The sequence below is a fragment of the Prionailurus bengalensis genome, chromosome C1, assembly GCF_016509475.1.
Source record: "Prionailurus bengalensis isolate Pbe53 chromosome C1, Fcat_Pben_1.1_paternal_pri, whole genome shotgun sequence".
NCBI classification, from domain to species: domain Eukaryota; kingdom Metazoa; phylum Chordata; class Mammalia; order Carnivora; family Felidae; genus Prionailurus; species Prionailurus bengalensis.
In genome coordinates, this window is record NC_057345.1 from 167,683,913 (window position 1) to 167,708,600 (window position 24,688).

Sequence of the window (24,688 nt, forward strand, 5' to 3'; positions counted from 1 at the left end):
CTGCAAAAATACTCAGTTGAAGAATCAAGATTAGAAGCAGGAAGAGCAGGTTGCTGGTGTATATACATGGCTACCAAAAAGGTGACAGTGGCATGACAGGAATTATGTTGGTCCATCTGCAGCCTGTGCTCCATTTTGCTCTATGACATGTACAGCTGATGGAAGTTTGAAACTTCATTTGAAGTTAACAGCACATCTATTCTCCACCGTGAAACCCATGAGATCAGCATGAGGAATGATTATTTATGATGGCCTCCCCAGACTTAGGAAGGAAGGCTAGGTTGAAACTATATAGAATGTATTTCAATAAATGAGATAAAGACATAAAACAAAATGAAAGGACAGCTTATGCAATAATGAAAACCACAACTTCAATATTTCTACTGTTATTCTACAAAGAGATGTTTGTGACCACAATTAAAAACAAGTTATTGGAGGTGTCTTGGTGGCTCAGTCAGTTAAGTGTCTGACCCTTGGTTTCAGTTCAGGTCATCATGTCATGGTTTGTGAGTTCAAGCCCTGTGTCCAGCTCTGCACTGACAGTATGGAGCCTGCTTGGGATTCTCTCTCTTTCTCCACCTCTCTCTCTGCCCCTCCCTGCTCTCCCTCTCTCTTTAAAAATAAATAAACTTAAAAAAATTATCAAACAATTGAATTTGAAATTTAACTCACATCTTTCTACTGAAGTGAACCTTAATATACATGCTCTTAAACTGGGAGGGAATAAACATAATGTATTTTACTGTGCTTTTGTCTGGAACACATCTCTCTAGAATACAAAAATGTATGCTTATCCACTGCTAATAATTTACCAACGTCTTCAAATATACTAAAACACTAAAGAAAATGTGATTATTTCACTGAGCAGTGGGATTAGCTGAACAAACAACATGACCAGAATGGGGGTACACTTCATGGAGGATGTTCTGTGGGAGATACAGGAAAATAACCAACCATAGCATTGTTCTTTAGGCTCATGAGAATGACATCCAGGAGTGCTAACCCCACAGTTACTGTGTGAGTACCCAGTACATTAGGGACACACTAATATAGACGACACACAGCGTTATCCAGTTTATTCTTGTGATTGGCGGCCTGTGGTTACCTGTCACGTGGAGGATGACATTGGAAGAGAGAATGCCATTAGAGTTTTGGGCCCGAGCCACATAGAGGCCTGCGTCTGCCTCGCATGCCTTCGGAATGAACACCGAATGTCTTGTCTCCTTGTGTAAAACCTGTAAGTGCCCATCTGCAGACAATTTCTGGCCCTTCTTGTACCTGAAGCAGAGAGTCAGTTTTTAAAGTTAGGATCACTGTATATTCACATCATTTCCAAGATCTAAAAACCATTGCAAACAAACCCATTACCACTGGCAATAGTCTCTAGTATTAGCAGGAACTTTGCAGCTGCCACAAATTCCAATGGGGCTGTTCATCCTTCAAGCAGAGGTTGGCGACTTGTGGCCAGAGAAGTGTGTGATTGAGTCAGACCATGTTTTTAAAAAATTGAATTTTTCAACAACATTTAACAATTGGAATATTGCATATAAAAATCCAGATATCCAACTACTCTTTGAAAAACCCCAGACCATCTGGCCACACAGGGCCACCATTTGCTTATAGCAACAATCACCTAGAGTGTGAAATGGCACACCTCTATTTGGGCTGTGTCATTCTTTTAGCTGCTATGGAACAGCAGCCTGTGACTTCTGGGAATCTATGTTGGAGCAAGACTCATCCATCCCATCGTATTCGTGGACCCCACAAGATCCATGTCAGAGTATCAATATGCTGTTTTAGAGAAAGGCACTTATACAGCATTTCCTGATGAAATGAACTCATTTAATTTCTATGAATTAATTTCATTAGAAGAATATGATTTCTAATTATGAAAGGCATTTATGTAATTGGATTATTACTGTTAATGACATGTTTTGAAAAGTTTCCTATGAACACAAGCAGCTGCCTCTTTTTAGAAAGCAAATAATTTATTTTGTATATTCTAGATTCTTTTCTATTTATTTACACCCATGTTCCTTCACCTAAGAAGTGGTGACAAACCTGAGTCATTTTCTGTTCCCATTGCCTAAGTGATAACTTTGCATTTTTATGAGTGTCCTAAGCATGTATGATTCCAAGACTTTGCCAGTTGTTAATTGAGCAAAACTTAATTGTAAATCCAAAAGCAAGGTATCTTTTCACAATATTGCAATAGTTCTTCAAGAAATACTAACTAAGTTATTTGTTGTGTGGACAAAACCAAGAAACACTGCAGACGACATTTTCTTTGGGGTGAACTGATATTTAATAATGAATTAAATACCTTTCAAATTCATAAATATGAAATTCCTCATCTGTCAAAAACATGCAATTGTAAAAACAACAAAATAAAACAGAAGCACAAACAGCTGCAGTGTAGCATAAGTGCAGTTTCTTTTAATGATCTGAGGAACCAAAGTTTTCCCATAGATTCTTCAGATAACCACCTCACACTTCAAGTATCGTCAATGGGCACACACAGCCATCGGAACTGTTAATGTCTACCGAAATATTAGGATAAGTAAATGTTACCTTACTTATCTTAGTTGATGAGTATGAATTCAGTGTCACCTATTTGTAACTTTGTCCTCAGATAAATCTACTTAAGAACAAAAATTAATTTTGTTTTTCAAAGATAAAAAAATTTCTAAATGTTTAGAAGTAACCCACATGTTGAGAAAGTGAGAACTACTTTTTAAAACAACAGTGATTCAAACCCTGTATTCTGCAGTTTACTCTCTATTAAAACAAACACGCTAAAAAATAATGATGTCTCCAGAGGGAAATCCTATTGTTTACAGCTCAGTTATTACACCACCTTTCAAAAATGGGTTTATTACCTGTCACCGGGAGCAACTATGAAAGAAATATTTTTATTCCATCTCTCACACTGAAGAAATTTATGGAAAGAAATCTTAGTGAAACAAACAAATATCACAAAAGTGGTGTGTGACTCTGTTGGGAAGAGGGAAAAGATGAAATAGGCAAATGAAGGAAAAGAGAAAAACCCACATTCGTATGTTTTTGAATCGAATATGGGATGTTAGACTAAGAAAATGTCATGCTTTTGTAGACATAAACAAGGGGAAAGAATTTCAACCCATAGTCTTCAGAAATGTGGAATGTTAAACTAATACCAGAAAACAAAAACAAACAAAAAACACAACTAAGTTGCAGTGCTTTTGGAGTTAGTCAACTATTATTTTATGTGGTTACTTTTCTTTCTAGGGGGTTTTAGCCATGCTGGGACTACAGTCAGAATTGGGGGCCAGTGTGAGGCTGAATCATGCAGATTTGCAGTGTTGCAGAATATTAATCAGCTGTCCCTAAACCTTTCAGTTAGTGCACACAGAATGATTTGCTCAGTCATTCAATGTGTTTGTTTATGACTTGTCATTGTAAGCTACCCACCATGTCAGTGTAGGCTCTGGAAATCCTGTCACTTCAACTTCCAAAGTCACTGGAGAACCTTCCATGACAGTTACATTAGACTGATGCCTGGAGAAATTAGGTGCCTGGCCAGCGAGGCTGACCACGGTGTTCTTTGCTGATGTACATTTAATCTCCTCTTGGGGGACCGTTTGCCTCTGATAGGCCTGGCTGGAGCCTGATCGAAACCCAAGGCCTGAGAATGCATCCTGGGAAGCATGCAGCCTGTCTTGGGTTTTAGTGACATTGTTATCAGCATGCACTTTCTCCCATGTTTCTAGCAAACTTCCCTGAGCCTGAGGGTGCTGCTGTAAAGCTCTCTCATGCACTTCACTCAGCATGCTCTCTGGATGTTTAGCACTGATTTTGCAGAAGGCAGTACTTTTTTCCAAAATTCCTTGGGAGGTTAATGGGACTTCAGCTTTGAACTGGGGAGAGGGCCTCTCAAAATGACTTGAAAATGTTTCTCTCTTATCATCGTAAGCATCAGCAAAAGCAGCAGGTGGTGGGATGCCAGATTCCTGGGCCTCCCCTGGACAGCTGGCCCCTGTCTGCATCCTGTAGTTGCTCATGGGAAGGCTGTGGGGAGGGCTAGACCGCCCCTCCACTTCCATGTCAGCAGGGGCAAGGGGGGAATCAGGGCTTTCTGGGAGTGGAGGCAAGGAGATGTCATCAGGTGAGACACACTCATATTCTTCTCCCGAAAGCATGTCTGGAGGCAGGAGATGGCCTTGGACAGCATCCTCTTTGTCAGAGAGCAGCTGCGTCAGGTGCTGTGGGAGCTGACCCTCTCCTGTTCCATTGACAGTCAAAATATCTTCTACCTGCGCCTTCTCCTTCAACACAGAAAAGCCAAAGCTTTGAGTTAGTCATTGAGTTTTTTTCCAAGTCACAAACTCAACTTCAGACAGACAACCTAAGAAAAGCTACAGTGAATTAGAGCTCGGGGCCCTGACACAAGCGTTACTGAACTTGAAACCATCTGTCTGTTTAAACTGGGCACAGTCCCATCCCATGACTAAGAAATGGGTAAACTGACCTCTAGTCTCTGAATGAAATGTGATAGACCTTATGAAAGAGAGGAGAGAAAGCCCTAGTTTTCATCTCTAATGAAGGGGTTGAATCAGTTGAATGTCTTTCAAATCATGATCTGAGGAACCTTCTTCCACCGGCAAATTCTGCTTTGTTTTGTCTACATTCCATGTGAACACGTAGCTCCTAAACATCAGAGGCTCCCTTGTTAGGTGATCCCTCAGACCCTCCTAAGAATAACCCCTCTTTTTTTCCTTAGGAAAGCCATCCTTTATTATTATTATTATTGTTATTATTATTATTATTATGGTAAAATATATAACATGAAATTTACCATTTTAACCACTTCTAAGTGCACGGTTCAATGGTATTAAGTACACTCACATTGGTGCAACCATCCATCATCCAGCTCCAGAACTTTTTCATCTTCCCAAACTGAAACTCTTTACCCATTAAACACTGAACTATCCATTCTCCCAACCCCCCAACCACTTCTACTTTCTGTCAGTATGAATTTGACAATTCTAGGCCATATAAAGTCACTTTTAATGACTGGTTTTATTTTCTTAAGCACCTTATTTTTATTCTCCTGTTGCAAAATATCTACTGAGTACTTATTTCATACTAGGTGCCATGTTAGGCATTGGTGAGATGAAATGAGTAAAAGTAAATACAGTCTCTGCCCTCAGGGAGATAATAGCCCGGTGGGGGAGGTAGATATTAATGGAACAATCACAGGTTCCGGTCCTTCACAAGAGAACACAAGATACAAAAGAGGAGTGCCTGCCACTTATCTTTCCATGCCATGTGGAGGGCAGGTCATGCTAGGAGACTGTGAACAGCAGTACATCACCTCCTGCTTACACTGATCTAGTATTTCTCCCCACTAATCCATGTCCATGTCTGCTTTAAAAAAGAGGCTCGGGGCGCCTGGGTGGCGCAGTCGGTTAAGCGTCCGACTTCAGCCAGGTCACGATCTCGCGGTCCGTGAGTTCGAGCCCCGCGTCAGGCTCTGGGCTGATGGCTCGGAGCCTGGAGCCTGTTTCCAATTCTGTGTCTCCCTCTCTCTCTGCCCCTCCCCCATTCATGCTCTGTCTCTCTCTGTCCCAAAAAATAAACGTTGGAAAAAAAAAAAAAATTAAAAAAAAAAAAAAAAAGAGGCTCAAATATCCATCCTTTCTGACACAAACTCAAAAGAGCATTGATGCTGAAGGGGATCTCATCTATCTCAGCCTGTTGTTTTACATCTACTTCTTCTTTGCCTTTCCTCTTTTTGGGTGCATTTTTACTTAAAAATTACTGAGATTTTTCCATTGCCACTGCTTGCACATAAGAAAGTTATGTCTTGCCTTGACTTTGTGTTCTTCATTTTAGCTCATTCACTTTATAAATAATTTTTGAGACATAAATGTGTTTTCAGGTTGAAGATTAGAAGTAAAAACAGTGTTCCTTCGACTACCCCAGAGACATGACTTATCCTCAGAGAAAGTATAAGCATAGGTTTGGAGAAACTGGTTTCCTTCGCTGTTTAGTAGAAGTTTAAACTCTGGGCCTAAAAGCCAGAATTTTTATTTTTATTATTTTTTTAAGTTTATTTATTTTGAGAGAGAGAGAGAGAGAGAGAGAGAGAGCATGAGCAGGGGAGGGGCAGAGAGTAGGAGAGAGAGAGAATCCCAAGCAGGCTTCCTGTAGTCAGCACAGAGCGCAATGCAGGGATCAAATTCACGAACAGTGATATCATGACCTGAGCTGAAATCAAGAGTCAGATGCTTACCCAACTAAGCCACCTAGTCGCCCCAAAGCCAGAAGTTTTTTAAAGTCCTTCTCATTAAAAAAACCCAAAAACTAAATAAACACGTATCCAGTAGGAAATGCCCCTCCTTCTTTTGATTTTCCTACATCGGCTTAGCTCTGCATTTATTTTCCTTTTCATAGGGACTTTGGTCCAACTTCCTGTTCAGTATAGGCAACTTCTCTATGACATTCTGGTAGCCTATGTTTGAACACTTTTTCTGAAAGAGTTTTTTCTTTGAATAGAAGTTTATGCTTTACTTGTGTTAAGAATCTCTTCCTATATTTAGCAAAGATATGCCTTCACTCAGTATCCAACAACGGATCTGAACCGGCCTCCTGGAGCTACAAAGATGTCCAATTTCTCTCTTCTTTTAACTGCTCTTTGAATATTTGGAAAATTGGTCTCGCAGTCTGTCAATCTCTTTCTTCTACTAAAACCTCCAGTCTTCTTCTGCCTTGCCTCTAGAACTTTTATCATCAAGGTCACCTTCTGGGAAGCCCTACTCCTACTAGGCATTTGTTGATTTGAGGGTCATCCATGGCCATGCAACTTCTTAATGCCTTCTTTGGGTAATGTGTGTCTCTCTAGAGAAGAGTAATGTTTAAGAATTGTCTGAAAATTTGCAACAGGCTTAGGAGAAAAACTTGAATAAAAGTCCAGGCTAGTCTTCTCACTCTTCCCTCCTGCTTGGGGAGGAAATGACTTACTTAACTGCAGGTTTAGACTGAGCATGCTCAGCTCTGACTTTTTGAGGCCTCTCCTGTGGATCTGTCTTCTACCAAATGTGTGTATTCATGTTAGATTTAAACTATGAAAAGCCCCTCTACAGAAAGCCTCTGGTTGTCTAGCTGTGCACCCAAGTGTTTAGGTAGGCAAGTCTATCTAAATCAGAGATAAAGCTTTAGGAAACCCACTAGAAAAGTCCAAGCCATATTCTCTAATCCTGCTTTTACTAGTTATTGATTCCTGACTCCCGTGATTCTCTTTCAGTGGTGTCAAACTCAGAAGGGAATCCAAGAATATTATTTTTTTATTCCCTACAACTCCTAAGGTAGAAAAATACTTTCCACAGCAAATAACACTAGCAGATAATTTCTACTGACAATAAGAGAGAATGTTCTGAAATCTTTTCCAGAAACATTTCAACTTATTACTGTTTCCCCTAAATATGTTTATTTCCAGGATTTATTTACTTTCCAGATGGGAACTAATCAATGGAACCAACATCTCCTTGATCTATGTGATATATTTTTATTAAAGTGATTATGTTAGTTCTTTTTGTGTTTTTATAAGAACCATATGTGGCTATTCATACTGAGTTTTTAAAATTTTTTTAAATATTTATTTATTTTTGAGAGAGAGACAGAGAGAGACAGAGCATGAGTGGGGGAGGAGCAGAGAGAGAAGGAGACACAGAATCTGAAGCAGACTCCAGGCTCTGAGCTGTCAGCACAGAGCCAATGCAGGGCTATAACTCCATGAGATCATGACCTGAGCCGAAGTTGGACATTTAACCGACTGAGCCACCCAGGTGCCCCAATTCATACTGAGTTTTTAATCAGCCAAAATTTTCTACCTCTTCTATTAATGCCATTGATAAAAATGTTGGACACTGCAGAGTTTAGAACAAAGTCAGATGTCTCCCCAAAGCAAGGCAAACTATCTTCCAGGTTGACACTGTTGAACTACCTAACATTCTTGGAACAATTATAATCTAATCAAACTCTTATTCAGTTCACGTACTTACACTTACCTTAAGAAAGAGATCATAAATATGTTTATCAAATGACTGTTTGAAGTCAGAATAAATTTGCTTATGACACTAATCTCGAATTATCCATTAAATAGTCATCTCACAAAGCAAAAGCAAAATAAGGTGAATTTAATATAAGTTTTTCTGAGTCAATCCATGTAGGCTCTTGGCATTTTTGCCTTTATTCTCAAAGGCAAATAAGCTTTTCATTTTTAAGTCATTATGGAATTTTACAAAACTTCTTTTATTAATTAATTTCTAAAACTCAAGTATAATTAACATATAGTGTTCTATTAGTTTCAGGTGTACAATAAGTGATTCAACAATTCTATATATTACTCAGTGCTCATCACAATTAAGTGTGCTGCTAATCCCCTTCACCTATTTAAATCTCACTGAGTTACAGTTTTCTGGGTCTACCAGTTTCCTTTATGAAAATGTCTTTCAAACATTCACATATACTATTTTTTTTAATATTTCCCCACCATGAAATCATTTTTGCTATTAGTAGAGGGAAAAAGTGTGTGTGTGTGTGTGTGTGTGTGTGTGTGTGTGTGTGTTTCCAGAAAGGGGTATTTCCAGACAGAGCATATTTGCATCAATTTAATAAGTTCTGGCAGAATGGCTGGGAAGCTGATCTAATTCACCACAACACTGCTCACTCTCAACTTGTTTCTCTTATATCCTTGGTTGCTGTTTGTCTTTTTGTTGATTCCTTTTTCTTCCCCAACCTTCTAATTATATGGATAGTGTGTGATCTTGTCTTAAGTTCTCTAATCTTCTCTTTATACTTTTCCCCTCAAAGATCTCACCCACTTTCATGTCTAATGATCAATTAACTTTTAATTAATCCTAAATCTGTGGCCTCAGTTCTTATATCTGTCACGATTTCTAAACTTTCATTTCCACTGATAGCCATAACCACTTGGATTTACAACCATTGCCATGTAGGCAAACAAAGTGAGTGTTTGGAATAGAGAATATAATAATATTCTACATCCCTTGAAGTAAGTGTGTAGCACAAATTCTCAAAGTACACACAGTGGGGAGCCATCTATATGGTAAATTTAAGGGAACATCAGAAGACTTTACCTGTCCAAATAGTCCCACAATACTCTTATCCTGGTATAAATAAGATTTAATGAAGGTAAGTAGGAAGTAGAGAAAGAATGATCTTGAACACAGGACTTCTCTATGAAAGACATTTCTGGGGAAGGCTTTTGGAAGGGGCTTTGGGCAGCCAAGGGGTGAGTTGGTAGCATTGCACACTTGGGGTAGACAAAATAAAAGAGATGAGAACAGAAAGATGGTGAAGAACACTTTGTCCCTTTCCCATTTTTTTCCAAAGCAAATGTCTTAAGAATGCCTTTGCCACCTACCAGGTGATCAGGATTAGAAGAGGGCACAGGGCTGTCCTCACCCAGTTTGATAAGAGTACTCCACTGATTGTTTGGTATAAAAGTACTTCCATGATGAAAGCAAATTAAAACAACAGTGAGATATCACCTTACACCTTTCAGAATGGCTTGAACAAAAAAGACAAAATATAATAGGTTTTGGTGAGGATGTGGAGAAAAAGGAACCCTCATGCACTGTTGGTGGGAATATAAACTGGTACAGTTACTATGGAAAACAGTATGGAGTTTCCTCAAAAAATTAAAAATAGAAATACCATATGATCCAATAATTCCATTGCTGGGTATTTACCCAAAGAAAATAAAAATACTAGTTTGAAAAGATTATACATCCCTATGTTTATTGAAACACCATTATTTTTTTAAAATGTTTATTTATTGGGGGCACCTGGGTGGCTCAGTCGGTTGGGCTTCCGACTTCAGCTCAGGTCATGATCTCACTGCTCGTGAGTTCAGGCCCCGCGTTGGGCTCTGTGCTGACAGCTCAGAGCCTGGAGCCTGCTTCAGATTCTGTCTCCCTCTCTCTCTGCCCCTCCCCTGCTTGTGCTCTGTCTCTCTCTCACAAAATATGAAAAATAAAAAAAAAAACTTCAACAAAAAAATGTTTATTTATTTATTTTGGGAGATAGAGCATGTGGGGAGTGAAGAGAGGGAAAGAAGGGGAGAGGGAGAGAGAGAGAGAGAGAGAGAGAGAATATCTCATCCCCAGCAGGCTGGCATTTTCAGTGTGGAGCCTGATGCAGGGCTTAAACTTCCAAACCATGAGATCATGACCTGAGCTGATCAAGAGTTGGATGCTTAACCACCTGAGCCACCCAGGTGCCCCTAAAACATTATTTACAAAAGCCAGGATATGAATGTGTCTGTCAATAGATGAATGGATAAAGAAGATGTGATGATATAGATACAGATACAGATATAGATAGATATAGATATACACATACACACACATATACACACAATGGAATATTACTCAGTCATAAAAAATGAGATCTTGCTATTGGGACATTTGGATAGACCTACAGGGTATTTATGCTAAGTGAAATAAGTCAGAGAAAGAAAAATACCACAGGACTTTACTTGTATGTGGAATCTGAAAAATAAAACAAATGAATAAACAAACTACAAGCAGAAATAGACTCAAATACTGAGAACAAACTAATGGTTGCCAGAGGGGGATGGACAAAATGGGTGAAAGGGAATGAGAAGTACACACTTCCAGCTAAGTCATGAGGATAAAAGGCACAGCATAGGGAATATGACCAACGGTGTCGTAATAGCACTGTGTGGTGACCAATGGTAGCTACAGCTGTGGTGAGCATAGCATAAGGTATAGACCTGTCAAATAACTATGTTACATACCTGAAACTAATATAACATTGTGTGTCAACTAAACTTGAATTTATAAAAATAATAAATTATAAGGCAAATGATAAAAAGTACTTACAATAGATAAGTAAGTACTTTGATGTTGCCACCTGTAATTAAGCAAGCATTAACACTATGTGCCATTTTTTTTTTCTTTTTTGCAGTTATGTACTTTATTCAAGCAGGTGAATCCAGACAACTTTTTCCGTGAGGTGAGACAGTATCCATTAACCTGTGGGTCTTATGATCTCTTCCATCTGAGCAACTGTTCTCCCATATTAGTCTGGTTCTAAGACTGTGGGGAAAGTTAAGTAACTGGTTCTTAAATTTTTAAATTGTCGTTTCTATGATATGTTATCTCCAAACTAGACTCTGAGATAATGTATGTATATTGAGGGGAACTTTGAAAACATAAATTTGTTTTATATTACTTGCTCTTCTTGGGGTGCAACCACAGAACACCATTGTGCAGTGGGGATTGATGCCTTCACTGCCCATGTGTCCCTGACTCTGAGTCAGGATACAGGATTGAATTCTTTTACTTCCCTGCAAAAATGAATGATTCTATTTAAGTATGTAGTTTAAAAGAGCTCGGTTCAGAGTAGGCTCCCAAATTCCCTGCTTTTGTTGGCAGTATCTTTAACCTATGAGAATTAACTAATATACCTGAGTCTTAAACTGGCAACATCATTTCCTGGCTATGATTTCCTTTGTGGCCCAGGAAAACCCTTAACTTACAGATCTATCTCATAGAATTAAAAGTCCTTATTAATACCAAAAAAAATACTTCCATGCTATTGCTTTATTAGTCATCATGTAAACAGATGAAGGGGAAGAGCGAGGGAACAGGTTGGCAGGGGAATCTGCAGTGTCATTACAAAGCAGCTTATTTACACAGAGCCGTTCCTTAGAGCTCACTTTCGGTCTTACGGGAAAAGTTAACGTGTCTGAAATTCAGGAGAATGGCACTGCCTGCCCAATGCCGACACTACTTTCTATGATTCTTGGAGGGCAAAATATTTTATCTCTTTTAGTCTCAGTTTCCTCAACTATAAAATGAGATTTGATCAGATGATTGTTAAATCCCTTGTAGCACTTGAATTCTATAACTCTAAATGTGGGCATTGTAAGCCTGCATCCTCTACTGAATAGTTCTGTAGTTTTGGGGGAGTCTCTTAATATTCTGGGTGTCTGTTTAACCTTAGGAGTTAAATGTTACTTGGCAATGAAAAAGAATGAAACTTTGCCATTGGAGGATATTTTGCAACTGGAGGATATTTTGCTAAGTGGAATAAGTCAGAGAAAGACAGGTATCATATGATTTTGCTCATGTGTGGAATTTGAGAAACTTAATAGATGATCATAGAGGAAGAGAAGGAAAAATAAGATAAAAAACAGAAAGGGAGGCAAACTATAAATACAGAGAACACACTGAGGGTTGCTGGAGGGGAGATGGGTGGGGGGAAGTGGCTAAATGGGCGCTGGGCATTAAGGAGGGCACTTGTTGGAATGAGCACTGGCTGTCATATGTAAGTGATAAATCACTGAATTCTACTCCTAAAGCCAAGACTACACTGTATGTTAACTAACTTGAGAATAAAAGGAAAGAAAGGAAGGAAGAAAGAATGAACATTGATGCATTTAGTGTTATTCTTTTTTTATTTCAACCACTTGGTCTCAATTGAGGGTGATTTTGCTCCCCAGGGAACATTTGGCAATGTCCATGGACATTTTTTAGTTGTGACAACTGGGTGGGTGGGGGAGGCGTGCCACTGGCATCTAGTTGATAGAGGCCAGGAATGTTGCTATATATCCTGTAATGCACAGGACAGCTCTCCACAGCAAAGAATTCTCTGGGCCAAAATGTCAACAGTGCTGAGATTGAGAAGACCTGATTTAGACCAATCACAATAACCAAAGATCATTAGACATAAGACTAAGGTTTAACAAAGTAATCAAGGTTTGGCAGCTTTCCTTTGCCTCAGGGTGGAATCAGGGTTTAAGTGCTTCAAGGCCATCCAACAACAAAGTCAGTTTGCGTAATGACACTTGCTGCCTGGAGGTTGTATAATTGCACTAGACCTTGACAAAGATTGAACCTATGGAACATGACCTATATAGAAGATCTAAGAATGGTAATGACTTTAAGAAAAGATAAATCTTTTTCCATGAGATAACTACAACAAGTGGGGAGATATTTATTTTAAACTCTCATATCACAAGAAGTATACTTTATTAATTTGGGCACAGTTGAGAATAATGTTGACTCTGTTTGTTCCTTCAGTTCCTTGGGAGAGAGAGGAACATTGGAAGCAAAACTGGCAAAGCAAAAAGACAAGAGCTAATTATAGTCCAGCAGCTATGAATAAAGAGTGAGCAACTTATACCAAAAATTGCATAATGATGTGATTTAAATAGTGCTTTTGAAATCATAAAATATTTGCATTTTGTGAATGTTTGCAGTTTTTGCTACATGCTCAATTTATCTGTAATACATAAATTTTAAAGTAATTTAAACATTTTTGTACTTTAGTATTTATATTTCAGTTGGGTTCTATGTTTTAGTATATGTACATGAAAATATCATCTTAGAGGTAACTTCTGTGGGAACAAGATACAAGCTAATTTTGGGCACCCGGGTGGCTCAGTTGGTTAAGCATCTGACTTCAGCTCAGGTCATGATCTCACAGTGAGTTCCACCCCCCGCATCGGGCTCTCTGCTGTTAGCACAGAGCCCACTTCAGATCCTTTGTCTCCTTCTCTCTCTACCCTCCCATCCCCCAAAATACATACATACATACATACATGCAGTTTTAAAAAAGTTAATTTCAGGTATTATGGTTTTCTATTGGGTAATGTAAAACAACAAAATCATAGCTTGGTGGTGTGACAGAAGTGGTTTGGGGGGCTCTTGGGTGGCTCAGTCTGTTAAGAGTCCGACTCTTGATTTTGGCTCAGGTCATGATCTCACAGTTCATGGGTTTGAGTCCTGCATCGGGCTCCATGCTGATAGTGTGGAGCCTGCTTGGGATTCTCTTTCTCTCCCTCTCTGTCTTCCCCTCCCCCACTTACACTCACACGAGTGTTCTCTCTCTCAAAATAAATAAATAAACTTAAAAAAAGAGTGGTTTGGAGTGACAGTATGGTGACTAAACGGCTATCCCAATACCACTGTGAACTACTATGGTCCCAGTATTCAATAGGAAGTGCTCAGAGGGAAATAACATAGGTGGGAGAAGTACTAAGTAAAGGGTAGAAAGGAGGTACAGGATGAGGGCAATCACATTGAAAGATTTGATTCAGATAGATAAGAAGGCTTTAATTCACTTTTTTTTTTCAATGAAAAGGGATTCTAATCTCAAAATGCAAAACTGAGACTACATGGTTTTCATTACCTTATTTCTTTCTTCATTGAATAGTGTCTGCTTATTTCTTGCTGGTTCTTTTAGCAGGTCAACGAAGTCATCATGGAGATCTTCCAAATTCAGATTCATTTTTAAAATGTCTCCCTGCTGTACAAAGAGATGGTTAGTCAGAGTCTGGGCCAGGAAAGTTGGAGGCACAGTGCTACACAACAACCACTTGGAAGAAAACATAGGCCACTTGCAACCTTTCAGCAAATGTATTCTACAGGAGAGTGACTATGCCCAGCCCAGGTTGTGACTTACAAAATTATCTTGTGAAGTTTCCAGCTCCCCTCCTACCTCACTCCTTTGATCAAGTTCATTGCCAGTAAAAACTGGTGGTTCAAAAGCCCAGCAGGAACAAAGTCATTGCTCTAATAGGATGCACCTACAGGGAGCGTTCTCCAGAGGAAAAAAAACATTGTGCATGGCAGTCTAAGCCATTAGGAAAGTCTGGGGGAGTGGTGAGGAGGAAGAAATGTCTGAAGGTTCTGGTGGAGAGCAAAGAGGAAATCCAGAGATTTTACATAAGCAAATATTTGGGAGACTCAGGAAGAGAGGAAGGAGATATCACTGAGTACGTTAAAGAAAAAACAATTGAGAACAAAGGATGCTTCATGTGGATGATAATATTTTGCTCCTGTAGCTCATAGGGCTGTTTTAGTCATGGAAGTATAGGTATTTGCAAGCTGCCGGGGAACCCCTGTGGGGGCTGAGAAGACTTTGGAAAGGTAAAAGGAGCCTCAGGTACACCACATTTAGGATGATTAATTATACTGCACCAGAACATTCCCTATTCCACCTGAAACATGATCAGGCCCATGGTCAGATGGGCCTTAAAGAAACAGCATGTTCCTCAATGTGCTCAACGTGCTATATGGACTCAGAGAATTTGGGGAGATGCTTACTGGGGAGACTCAACTTTTAGTCTAACTCTAAAACTTAAGCTGGTTTATGCTATTGGTTAAGTTACTCTGCTTTGGTACACACTTGACATCTAATTCCAAAATGGTGGTTGTTGTGGAAAGAATGCTAGAGTTTGAATTGTATCTAATTCCAGAACCTCCACTACTGATGGTGAGGCCCTAGGCAAAGCACTTTTACATTCTTTGAACTTCACCTCTAAAACAAGGAAAACATTTGCTTTACTACCATCACAAGATTATTTGCAAATCACTGAAGTAATATATATGAAAAGACTTTGTAAATCTCAAATTGCTATCCAAATAGAAAGGATTATTATCACTATTTTAGCCTTGATAGGGATTTCTGGGCCTATTTTTAATAACCCCTACAAAAGAGCCATAGCACCAACCTTAAAAACATAAAAACTAGATGTTTATGCTTTCATGCAAACATATGTAAACTGTTAGTAAGCATTCTTTGACAAGCTTTTGTTCAGGCTGTAACTGGTAAGAGCCTTGCTGATGCCCCTGCCTCTTGCCAGAGAGGCTCTTCCTCACTTTTATACCCACCCAAATCACATCTTTTTGAGCTCTGTATTGAATGATTCTTCTTCTCTGTATCAATCCTTTGAGTTTTTACTACAAATGCCACAACTCTTTCTGGAGAACAAGCTTCAGGCAAAGAATAGTGTTAAATGTGTGGGACCCTAAGCTGAACAGAGCCATAGGGTTGCTTCAGGTGTAATGGAGTAAATGGTTTGGGGTACTAATGGTAGTTATATGTGATTATCACAGTAGGAAAGAATGGGGGAATCAGAGAGGTAGGGACCCAGACCACGAAGGAACTGTGGAGGAGGCAGCATTTAGGTTTGGCTTTGAAAGATAGTAAAATTTAGATAAGCAGAGAGAGAAGGTCATGTACAGGAAGGTTTAGGAGGAGAAAACTCAGAAATGTGGGGTAGCAGACCAGTGAGACAGGAGCCTACGATGAGTATAGAAGCACACTAATTTGGAAAGACAGCCTTGGAATACCGGAAGGCCTTGAGTTTAAACTTTATATAGTAAGCAATGAAGAATTTGTAGTCAAGTGTTTTGAGTGTAAAAATGACATTAGCATTAGGAAGGGTAATCCAGCTGGAGTGTATAATCAGGATGCTCCTGACTAGTGCAAAAGGGAATCCAAGTGATGGGTTGGGAATAAGAAAAAGAGGGTGCAATCCTGATTACAGGGGTGTAACAAGAATGGGAAATGAGGAAGTGAGGAGAGGGAGTGGGTAGAGCTTTCAGAAAGAACGGCCATGAAGGTGAAAGCAGAAAGGAATATCACTTTGAGAGAGTAAATTTTATTAAGTGGACCTCACTTGAAGAAGTACAACAGAAATGGGAGGGATGTTGTAGATAGTAAAGAGCAAAGAGTCAGGGGAAGTAGCAGTTTTCAAGCTGTGTCCTGGAAGTCAAGAGAAGAAACAGATCCTCGGAGGGTTGGATGGAGGTGGGGAGGAAATGATCATTGTTTAAAAAGATAATATAAGACCCATGGCACATTCATACATTATTGATGGCATTAAAATTCTAAAATATTTGTGGAATTTAATTTAACATATGCATATTAGGAACATTAACAATTTTGTACTCATTTACCCAAATCTGCCCTGGAGAGCTTATGTGTAGGTAACAATACAAGAGAAAAAAAAAAATCTTTTTGCAAGAAGATGTTCACTGCAGTGTTAATTAAATGGTAAAAAAAAAAAAAAAGAAAGAAAAGAAAAAAAGTTGAAAATCTGTTTCTTAAAGAAAAAAGATAATTTGATTGGTCACCCACTCAGTTAAAAGATAAGCAAACTATTCTGAATGGACTGAGTACTCAAATTTATGATGTGGAAATTCATACAGAAAAAAAAAAGGTTGCTAGAAATAGAATTCTGCTCTGAACTGCAAGAGCACCATTATGTCTCCATATCAACAATAATCACAATAACCATGGGTGTCTTCACATTCAATCCTCAGGGTTACTCTGTGATTAGGATCCCCTATTTCCTCCATTTTATAGATCAAGAAACTGAGACTCAAAGAGATGAAGTAACTTGCCCCAAATCACAAATCCAGTTATTTGGAGAATTGGTATTCTGAGGCAGCTGTATTTTACTCTACGGCCTGTGCTCTTAATTACCTTGTCATTCTCTACATCTTAAGTAACTAGTTCTTTCAGCCAGTTGTTAAAATAGTACTAATGAAGCTAGTTTTCATAAAATACAGACAAAACAATATATGCATTTCTCTCTCATAACTGGATTTTTGCCTAGGGATTAGACATCAACATATTTTCTATTTTTTATTCCATCAGCTTATTACTTCATGAAAGATGCTAATGATTAGTTCAATACTTCCATGAAGCTAAATGTTCAATGAATCTAATACGTGAAGATTTAGTTTTATTTTCTCCGGGGCCACAATTTGGAAGGAAAAAGAACCCTTACATTTATTATCTGGGAATGAAAGTATAAGGCTACTTAATACAGACTTTACTTTGATTTTAATGGCATACATTTATCCTTTAGGATGTGATCCATGAAAATGTAAATGAGACACCTTAATTGTGTTTAGCCCTCATTCCCAGCAATATTTTTCTCTGCAGTGATGGAAAAGAAACAGAATTAATTATCAGAAACACCCAGATAATTATGTTAGAAAGCTGTGAAACAAATGTGCACATTATGTCCCTTGAGAATTTCCATTAGAACATCTTTGGACCAGAAGACACTTATCAACACATTTTTATTTATATCACTTGAAAATACATACTCTGGGAAGAAGAAATTACCTTCAGCTTTTCTTCAAGCTCTGTGAGAGAGACGCATAATTCAGTGATAGATTCAAGAACCTCTTTGTGTTTTGCCACTATTTTCTCAGCATATTTCTGCCCTTCTTCAAAACCTGGTGAGGAGAAGGGACAAAAGACAAAAAAACAAAACAAAACAAAACAAAACAACTATTTTTTGAGGTCAAATCCTTAGCCGAAAACAAACAAACAAACAAACAAACAAACAAACTCTGCTAGGGTGTTAATTCATTTCCCCAGTGTCTGGTGTAAAGGCTGGTAGATAATAAGTGCTTAATAAATACTTGTTGAATAGATAAATAAATGAATGAAGGCATGAAAAACAGGTACCCTAGGAAAATGGTTACAAATCTGCTGTACCACGTCACTTTCATGTAGCCTAAACCATGTTGCTTTGTTAATATTCTTAAAGCTCCACTCTAATCCATTTTCTCCTGTTTTTGAACATTCAATCATTCTTTATTCATGGATTCAAAGCCCTCCATAATATAGTTTCAAGGTGCTTCTCCCAAACGTATGCCACCCTAGTTCCCTCACACATTTAGTTCTGGTCAAACTGAACCAGCAACTCTCCCCCTGCGAATCCCCATAGCCAGAGTATTCTTTCCTACACCAAGAATACCCTTCCCCCACTCTCTGCTGTCAAAACCCTATGTACTCTTCAAGATCTACCTCAAATAGCAATATCTCTGAAATGTTCTTAATCTTTGCCCGCCTAGATTTTTTTTCTCTCTACCTGAATAACAATAAAAATAGCTACCATGTAGTGAGTGTTCATTGTTTGACTATGGCTAAACGTTGTATTTTATTTATTTATTTATTTATTCATTCATTCATTCATTCATTCTTTTACCATTTCAACCATTTTTAAGTGTGCAGTACAGTGGCATTGAATACATTCTCATTGTTGTGCAGCCATCACCGCTATCCGTCTCCACAACTTTTTCATCTTCCCAAACTGAAACTCTGTACCCATTAAAAAACAGCTTCCATTTCTCTCTGCCCCAAACTCCTGGTAACCACTACTCTACTTTCTATCTCTTAAATCTGACTACTCTGGGTCCCTGCTGTAAGTGGAATCATATAATATTTGTCTTTTTGTGTTTGGCTTCTTTCACTTAGCATTATGTCTTAAAGGCTCATCCCTGTTGTTAACAGGTTATGGCTAAGCACTTTATACACATTAATGTAATTCTCCTTGGATTCTCTAGGTTCTATCGCATTTTACAAATGACGAAACTGAGACTCAAAAAGTCTCAGGTTACCCAGACAATCATTGCAGGAGCAGGGATTTGAAACCAGGATTACAGACTCCATGGCTTAGACTAAGCTGTATTTCACGTTGTTATGAGCTGAACTGTGTCTCCTCCAGAATTCGTAAATTGAAGCCTCAACCTCCAGTATCTCAGAATGTTACCACATTTGGAGATAAGGTCTTTCAAGAGGTGATTAAGTAAAAATGAGGCCATTAGGATGGGCCCTAATCCAATATGACTGGATCCGTCCCACAAAAGATGAGGGAGAGACACCAATGGGAGCCTGTGCACAGGGGAATGCCTGTATGAAAAGGCAGTAAGAACTCAGCCGGCCACCAGCCAAGGAAAGAAGCCTCAGGCAACACCAATCCTGTCAGCACCTCAACCTTGTGATCTTGGACTTCCAGGCCTCCAGAACTGTGAGGAAATGAATTTCTGTTGTTTCAGCTGCCCAGTCTATGGTATCTTGTGATGTTAACCCTAGCAAACCAATACTCACTTTTCATACCTTTCTTACTGCATTAACCATAACATGACTTCTAGGCCTAGGTTGTGGATTCTCAAATGAAGAAACTAAGTTTTATTTGTCTTTAAATCAATCACACCTCTTCATAGATAATAGGTACTCAAATTTTTTTTTAGATAAATTTATTTGCATTAAAATTCTGGGTCCAGTGATGTTTGGGTAGCCTGTAAGAGTTAAAATAATATTCCTAAAGCATCTTACTTGATGAAAATTTTCAAAATTGCATAGCTTTCATACTGAGCAGATGAAGATTCATAACATTCATTTATTTATACAAGGTATTTACTCAATGATTCATTTATTCACCAAATATTTGTGAAGTACTTAGTACATACCACAAAGCAGTAAACTAACAGGCAAAATCCCTTCTCTCATGGAGCTTACAGTCTGGTGTAAAAGCCAGGCAATAGACAAATAACTATACAATTTGTCAGTTGGTGATAAGGGCCAGGAATGCAGACAAAGCAGGATGCAGGATGATGAATAATGGGAGGGGGATTTAACTTGTCTTGGTCTTTGTGAGTAGTTAGTGTGTTTGGAAACTGAATAGAATACAGTGGATAAAATACACTGGAATAAGCGGAGCATTGTTCTGGTTTTATTACCCTGGGGATGAGCGACAGGAATAGGGGAGAAAAGAACACAGAGAAGGAGGGTTTACACAAGACAGTGAAAATCCAAAGGCCTCCTCTCCTGCAGGCAGAAGTTACTTCCTATTTTCCCTCCTGCTTACTTTTATAGAGATGGGCTCTTATCTTGAGTCTCTTCCCCCAAGTAGTTGCTACAGTGAGGACCCTGAAGGCCTGCCATGCTCTGCTTTCTGCTGGATTAGGTGGCTGTAGATTTGTTCAATGGCAAATTGCTGGATATTTTTAAAAAGACCTCACCATATAAGCGCTGGGCTAGGTCACTGATCTCCTGAATCCTTTCTTCTTGCTGAGGCACTGAGGGCATGATATACTTATTGAACTGCTGGTGGAGAATTTCCACAGCTTCCTTTGTCTTGCACTCTGTAGAGTATTTTCCAACTCTTACAACTGTGGCACTTGCGTCTTCATACCAAAAGTGACACTAAATTAAAATGGGATAAAGTATAGATTAAGGAGACACCATCCTTCTAAAGTTCTTCATTTTGACCACTGAAGTATCAAATTTCAAATCCCTCAAACTTTATAATCACATTAGTTTGAACTTTCTAAGTTATAATAAAGAAAATATCAAAATATGATCATATGTTTTTGCACTAGGGTATTAGAGTCAGTTAAGAAAATAAAGGTATAGAAGTTCATTTGATTTTCCTGCCTTCTTAGATTTACCTAAAATAGAATTCCTAAGAACATTATACACTTACAAGAACATGCAGTAAAAAAAGTGTATAGCACTAAAAATAATTCAAATCTCAGCTAAAAGAAAAGAAAAAAGCCCAAACATACAAAATCTAGTCTAATTGACTGAAATAATTAACAATACATGGATAAAGTATTGCCTGACTAACACTCTAATAAATAAATTCTCTTTTAAGAATGAGAACTAGTTTATCAATTAAGGAAGTATCATCTGAAGAATAGCATTTGACTTTTTTTTAATAGAAGATACTCATGTAATATTTTCAAAATACAGTGGAGAACTGAGACAGTTTCTCACAAAAAATACTAAATAACTGTGATGGAAGGAATGTGTCTGACCAAGGCCAGAGCAATTATGATGAGCAAGAAATAGAAGCACATGACTCTGTTAAGAGCTGCCTTTAAATACGTGCCAGAGAGCTACAGCAAACCTATACATCAGATAGAGAAGAATGATCATCCTCATTCTCCTTAGCATGGTGTTACATCTAAACACTGCTGCATCAGTGGTAAAGAGAGACACATTTTGTCTCACAGAATAATGGGCTTCAAAGAACCTCAAGTGTGGAATTTCTTCAATATGAAGTGTGCAAATAATAATTTTAACTTGCCAAATTTTGTACAGTGTATGAGCACTCTACCATTTATCCTCTTGACAAAAGCAAAAATAACGCCAATAACAATCTTTTTACCTGAAAAATCCCAGTATCACATTTCTTTCTAAACATTTTCAAATTCTGTGAAATAAGTAAGTCATTTTGAGTATTTTAAAAAGCAGTGAACATAATTCCATGATGGTTAAACATCTTGAGTTGATGGGGTCATGTGGAAATGGGAAACTCTTATATGTTGCTGGTAAGAGAAAATTAGTAAAATGTTTCCAAAGAACATTTGGACAATACAATCAAAACCTTGTAACATTCATTCCCTTTGGTCTAGCAATTCTACTTTAAGAAATTATCCTAGGAAAGTAATCATGAAAAGGAAGAGATGTATAGATTTCATGACAATAACATCTAAAGCAGCATTGTTTTAAAGTAGCAGAGTAATTTTATAAAACAACATTACATATGGATATCATTACAACAACAAGAAGATACCTCTTCTATCATTTCCTGGAGATGTTCAGTCAGGTCCAAATTCATCTTGTAATCTGTTACAACTTTTTCAAACTCATCCACATGTTTTTGCAAATCTTTCATGGTTTCCAAAAGGACATTCACTTTATTATTTGGATAATTTAAGAGAGAATAAGAAGTTTTATTCTCAACTTTTCCCATTTTCATTTTCAAAGCCTGTGCAAAAAAAAAACACCCAGCTTTTAAAATAACACTCAATTTTTATTTATGAGGCTAGACAGTGATTATATAATAAGAGAAAAACTTGGAGAGATTTTTGCAGCTTTCTCCATTATATAATATTAAAATAATAATTATCACGAATGTATTTTGGAAAGAATGGGTTTTCTTCCGCATATTTTATTGATCCAGTATTAATATCATATAGAAAATTCACTATGTACCAGGTTCTACTCCAGATTTTGAGAATGATACTATGATTAAAAAAGACAACGATCATAAAGTACAATATTTTATTGTTTTCAATAAGCTCACTGCTTCCTGGGAAAGGTATTCAAATAATCTAGCCAGGGGTTCTAGGAGCAGTGGAGGAGGTTACTGACATTGGCAGGTGCAAGAAAGGAAAAGGGGTGCACAAAAGGTGTAGACATGCGTGTGTGTGCACGTGCGTGTGCACGTGTGTGTGTGTGTGTGTGTGTGTGTGTGTGTGCATGCGCTGTGGGGAAGAATGGAAGCAGAGAGGCTGGATAATTTTGGTACAATCCATTCCAGAGCTGCCTCAAGAGATAAATTAACTTAAACAATTTACATGGGAACTCAATTGTCACAAAAGCAGAAAACTACCTTCTCAGTCCCATTGCTACAAAAAGGCCCAAAGGTTAAGCATCTAGAATTAAAATGCAAAATGTTTTGCAGTAACTGTAGTAGTTCATGCACATGCACACACACACACACACGCACACACGCACGCACACAAATGCACCACCCACACTTTCTCTTTACCTGTATTTTTTCAGCATACACATCAACTTGTTGAATTTGATATTTAAGAGCCTTCAGATTCCGAGCTTTTTCATTTTTCTTAGTGTAATTAAACTTCAAATTGTTGAATTTCTTTTTTATATCTTTGAATGACTCTTTGAGCTGTAGTTCAGTAAAAAGAATGAGGTGATTTCCTTAAAATGAGGACACTAATATTGATTTGTAAAAAATAAAAAGTCTAAACACTTCAAGATATTGATAATCTTCAAAATGTATTCAGTGATTTTGCAATAGGAAACAAGTCTGGTATATGTGAAATTAAACATATCCCCAAAATATAAGTAAGCATAAATTGTTCTTTGTACTTCTTGATTTGTAATTTATAATTAGATTTATAAGTATAGAATATCCTTTGGCCTCCAAACATGACAATTGTTAACACACCATAGATTTTCAACAACTCAAATTTTCTTATTTGTATTGATTTGACATCAAGTGCCCCCATTCATTCTATTCTCAGTGCGCTAGCATTTGCCCCGGATCCATTTACCTCCAGAGGCTCTTTTTTTTTTTTTAATGTTTATTTGTTTATTTTTGAGAGAGAGCACAAGCAGGGGAGTGGCAGAGAGAGAGGGCGAGGCACAGAATCTGAAACAGACTCCAGGCTCTGAACTGTTAGCACAGAGCCTGGTGCAAGGCTTGAACTCCCCAACAGTGAGATCATGACCTGAGCCGAAGTCAGACACTTAACCGACTGAGACACCCAGGTGCCCCAAGGCACCCTTATGGCCATCAGGTATGAATTTATGAGGCTCCAACGAGCTGTTCCTGTGTAAGAGGTCAATGAAGAGTTGATATACAGACCACTGAGGACAATAGTGAGATGTAAGAGGAGACCCAATATGAGATTTAGTAGGAAAAGTACTTTATTTGTCCAAATCCAGTTTAAAAAAGTTATTTTTCATGAGCAGTTTCCAGAAGAGATTTCCTTATTAGGTATAGGCCACTAACTTCAGATGTCCTTCCAATCCAAAGTAAAGTGACAGTGTCACCACTGATGGCAATGCTAACCTGTGTATAAACCAAGCATAGGGCTATGAACTGAGACTAGGGCATGCATCATGACAGCCCGGAGAACACACAGGTCACCTTTACCAGTGACCAAAGTTCTAGCAGCCCATTCCATTAAACACACCACTTTCTGTGCCCTTCTCCATAGTCAAGAAAGATAAACATATTGACAGGTTCTTTATATTATCAGCAAGGGGAAGTACAGAGAAAACATAAACCTTCTTAGATTATATGGAAGCATTTAACAGCAAAAAATGAACAATGTCATGGTTGATAAATCTGAGCAATGATAAGAAAAGCCAGAAGCATATTAAAATTCTTTTCAATGGCAGCAAATAAATTATTTGGAAGGGAATAAGAGCTGTGTACATGCAGATTCTAGACTTGTAATGCATAAAAAAAATATATCTGCCCTAAAAAAATATTTCCTTTCTCAAAATGCTTACTTCA

The 24,688-nt window shown here is 38.1% G+C and overlaps 1 protein-coding gene across 2 annotated transcripts in view; it reads right to left on the reverse strand.

Annotated features, from left to right (window-relative positions):
* Window positions 1-655: 655 nt before the first annotated feature.
* CCDC141 (coiled-coil domain containing 141) overlaps window positions 656-24,688 on the reverse strand; it is a 197,222-nt gene continuing 173,189 nt past the window's right edge. Inside the window, exons 18-24 of one of the 2 annotated variants that reach the window (XM_043577190.1) lie at window positions 23,189-23,329; window positions 22,208-22,402; window positions 20,649-20,832; window positions 17,962-18,074; window positions 14,227-14,340; window positions 3,451-4,304; window positions 656-1,278 (exon numbers count right to left, since the gene is read on the reverse strand). In XM_043577190.1, the coding sequence (XP_043433125.1) occupies window positions 1,011-1,278; window positions 3,451-4,304; window positions 14,227-14,340; window positions 17,962-18,074; window positions 20,649-20,832; window positions 22,208-22,402; window positions 23,189-23,329 (1,869 nt within the window). In that variant the 3' untranslated portion in view covers window positions 656-1,010. Of the gene's footprint in view, window positions 1,279-3,450; window positions 4,305-14,226; window positions 14,344-17,961; window positions 18,075-20,648; window positions 20,833-22,207; window positions 22,403-23,188; window positions 23,330-24,688 lie in introns of both variants that reach the window. The other variant, XM_043577188.1, reaches the window with a different exon arrangement.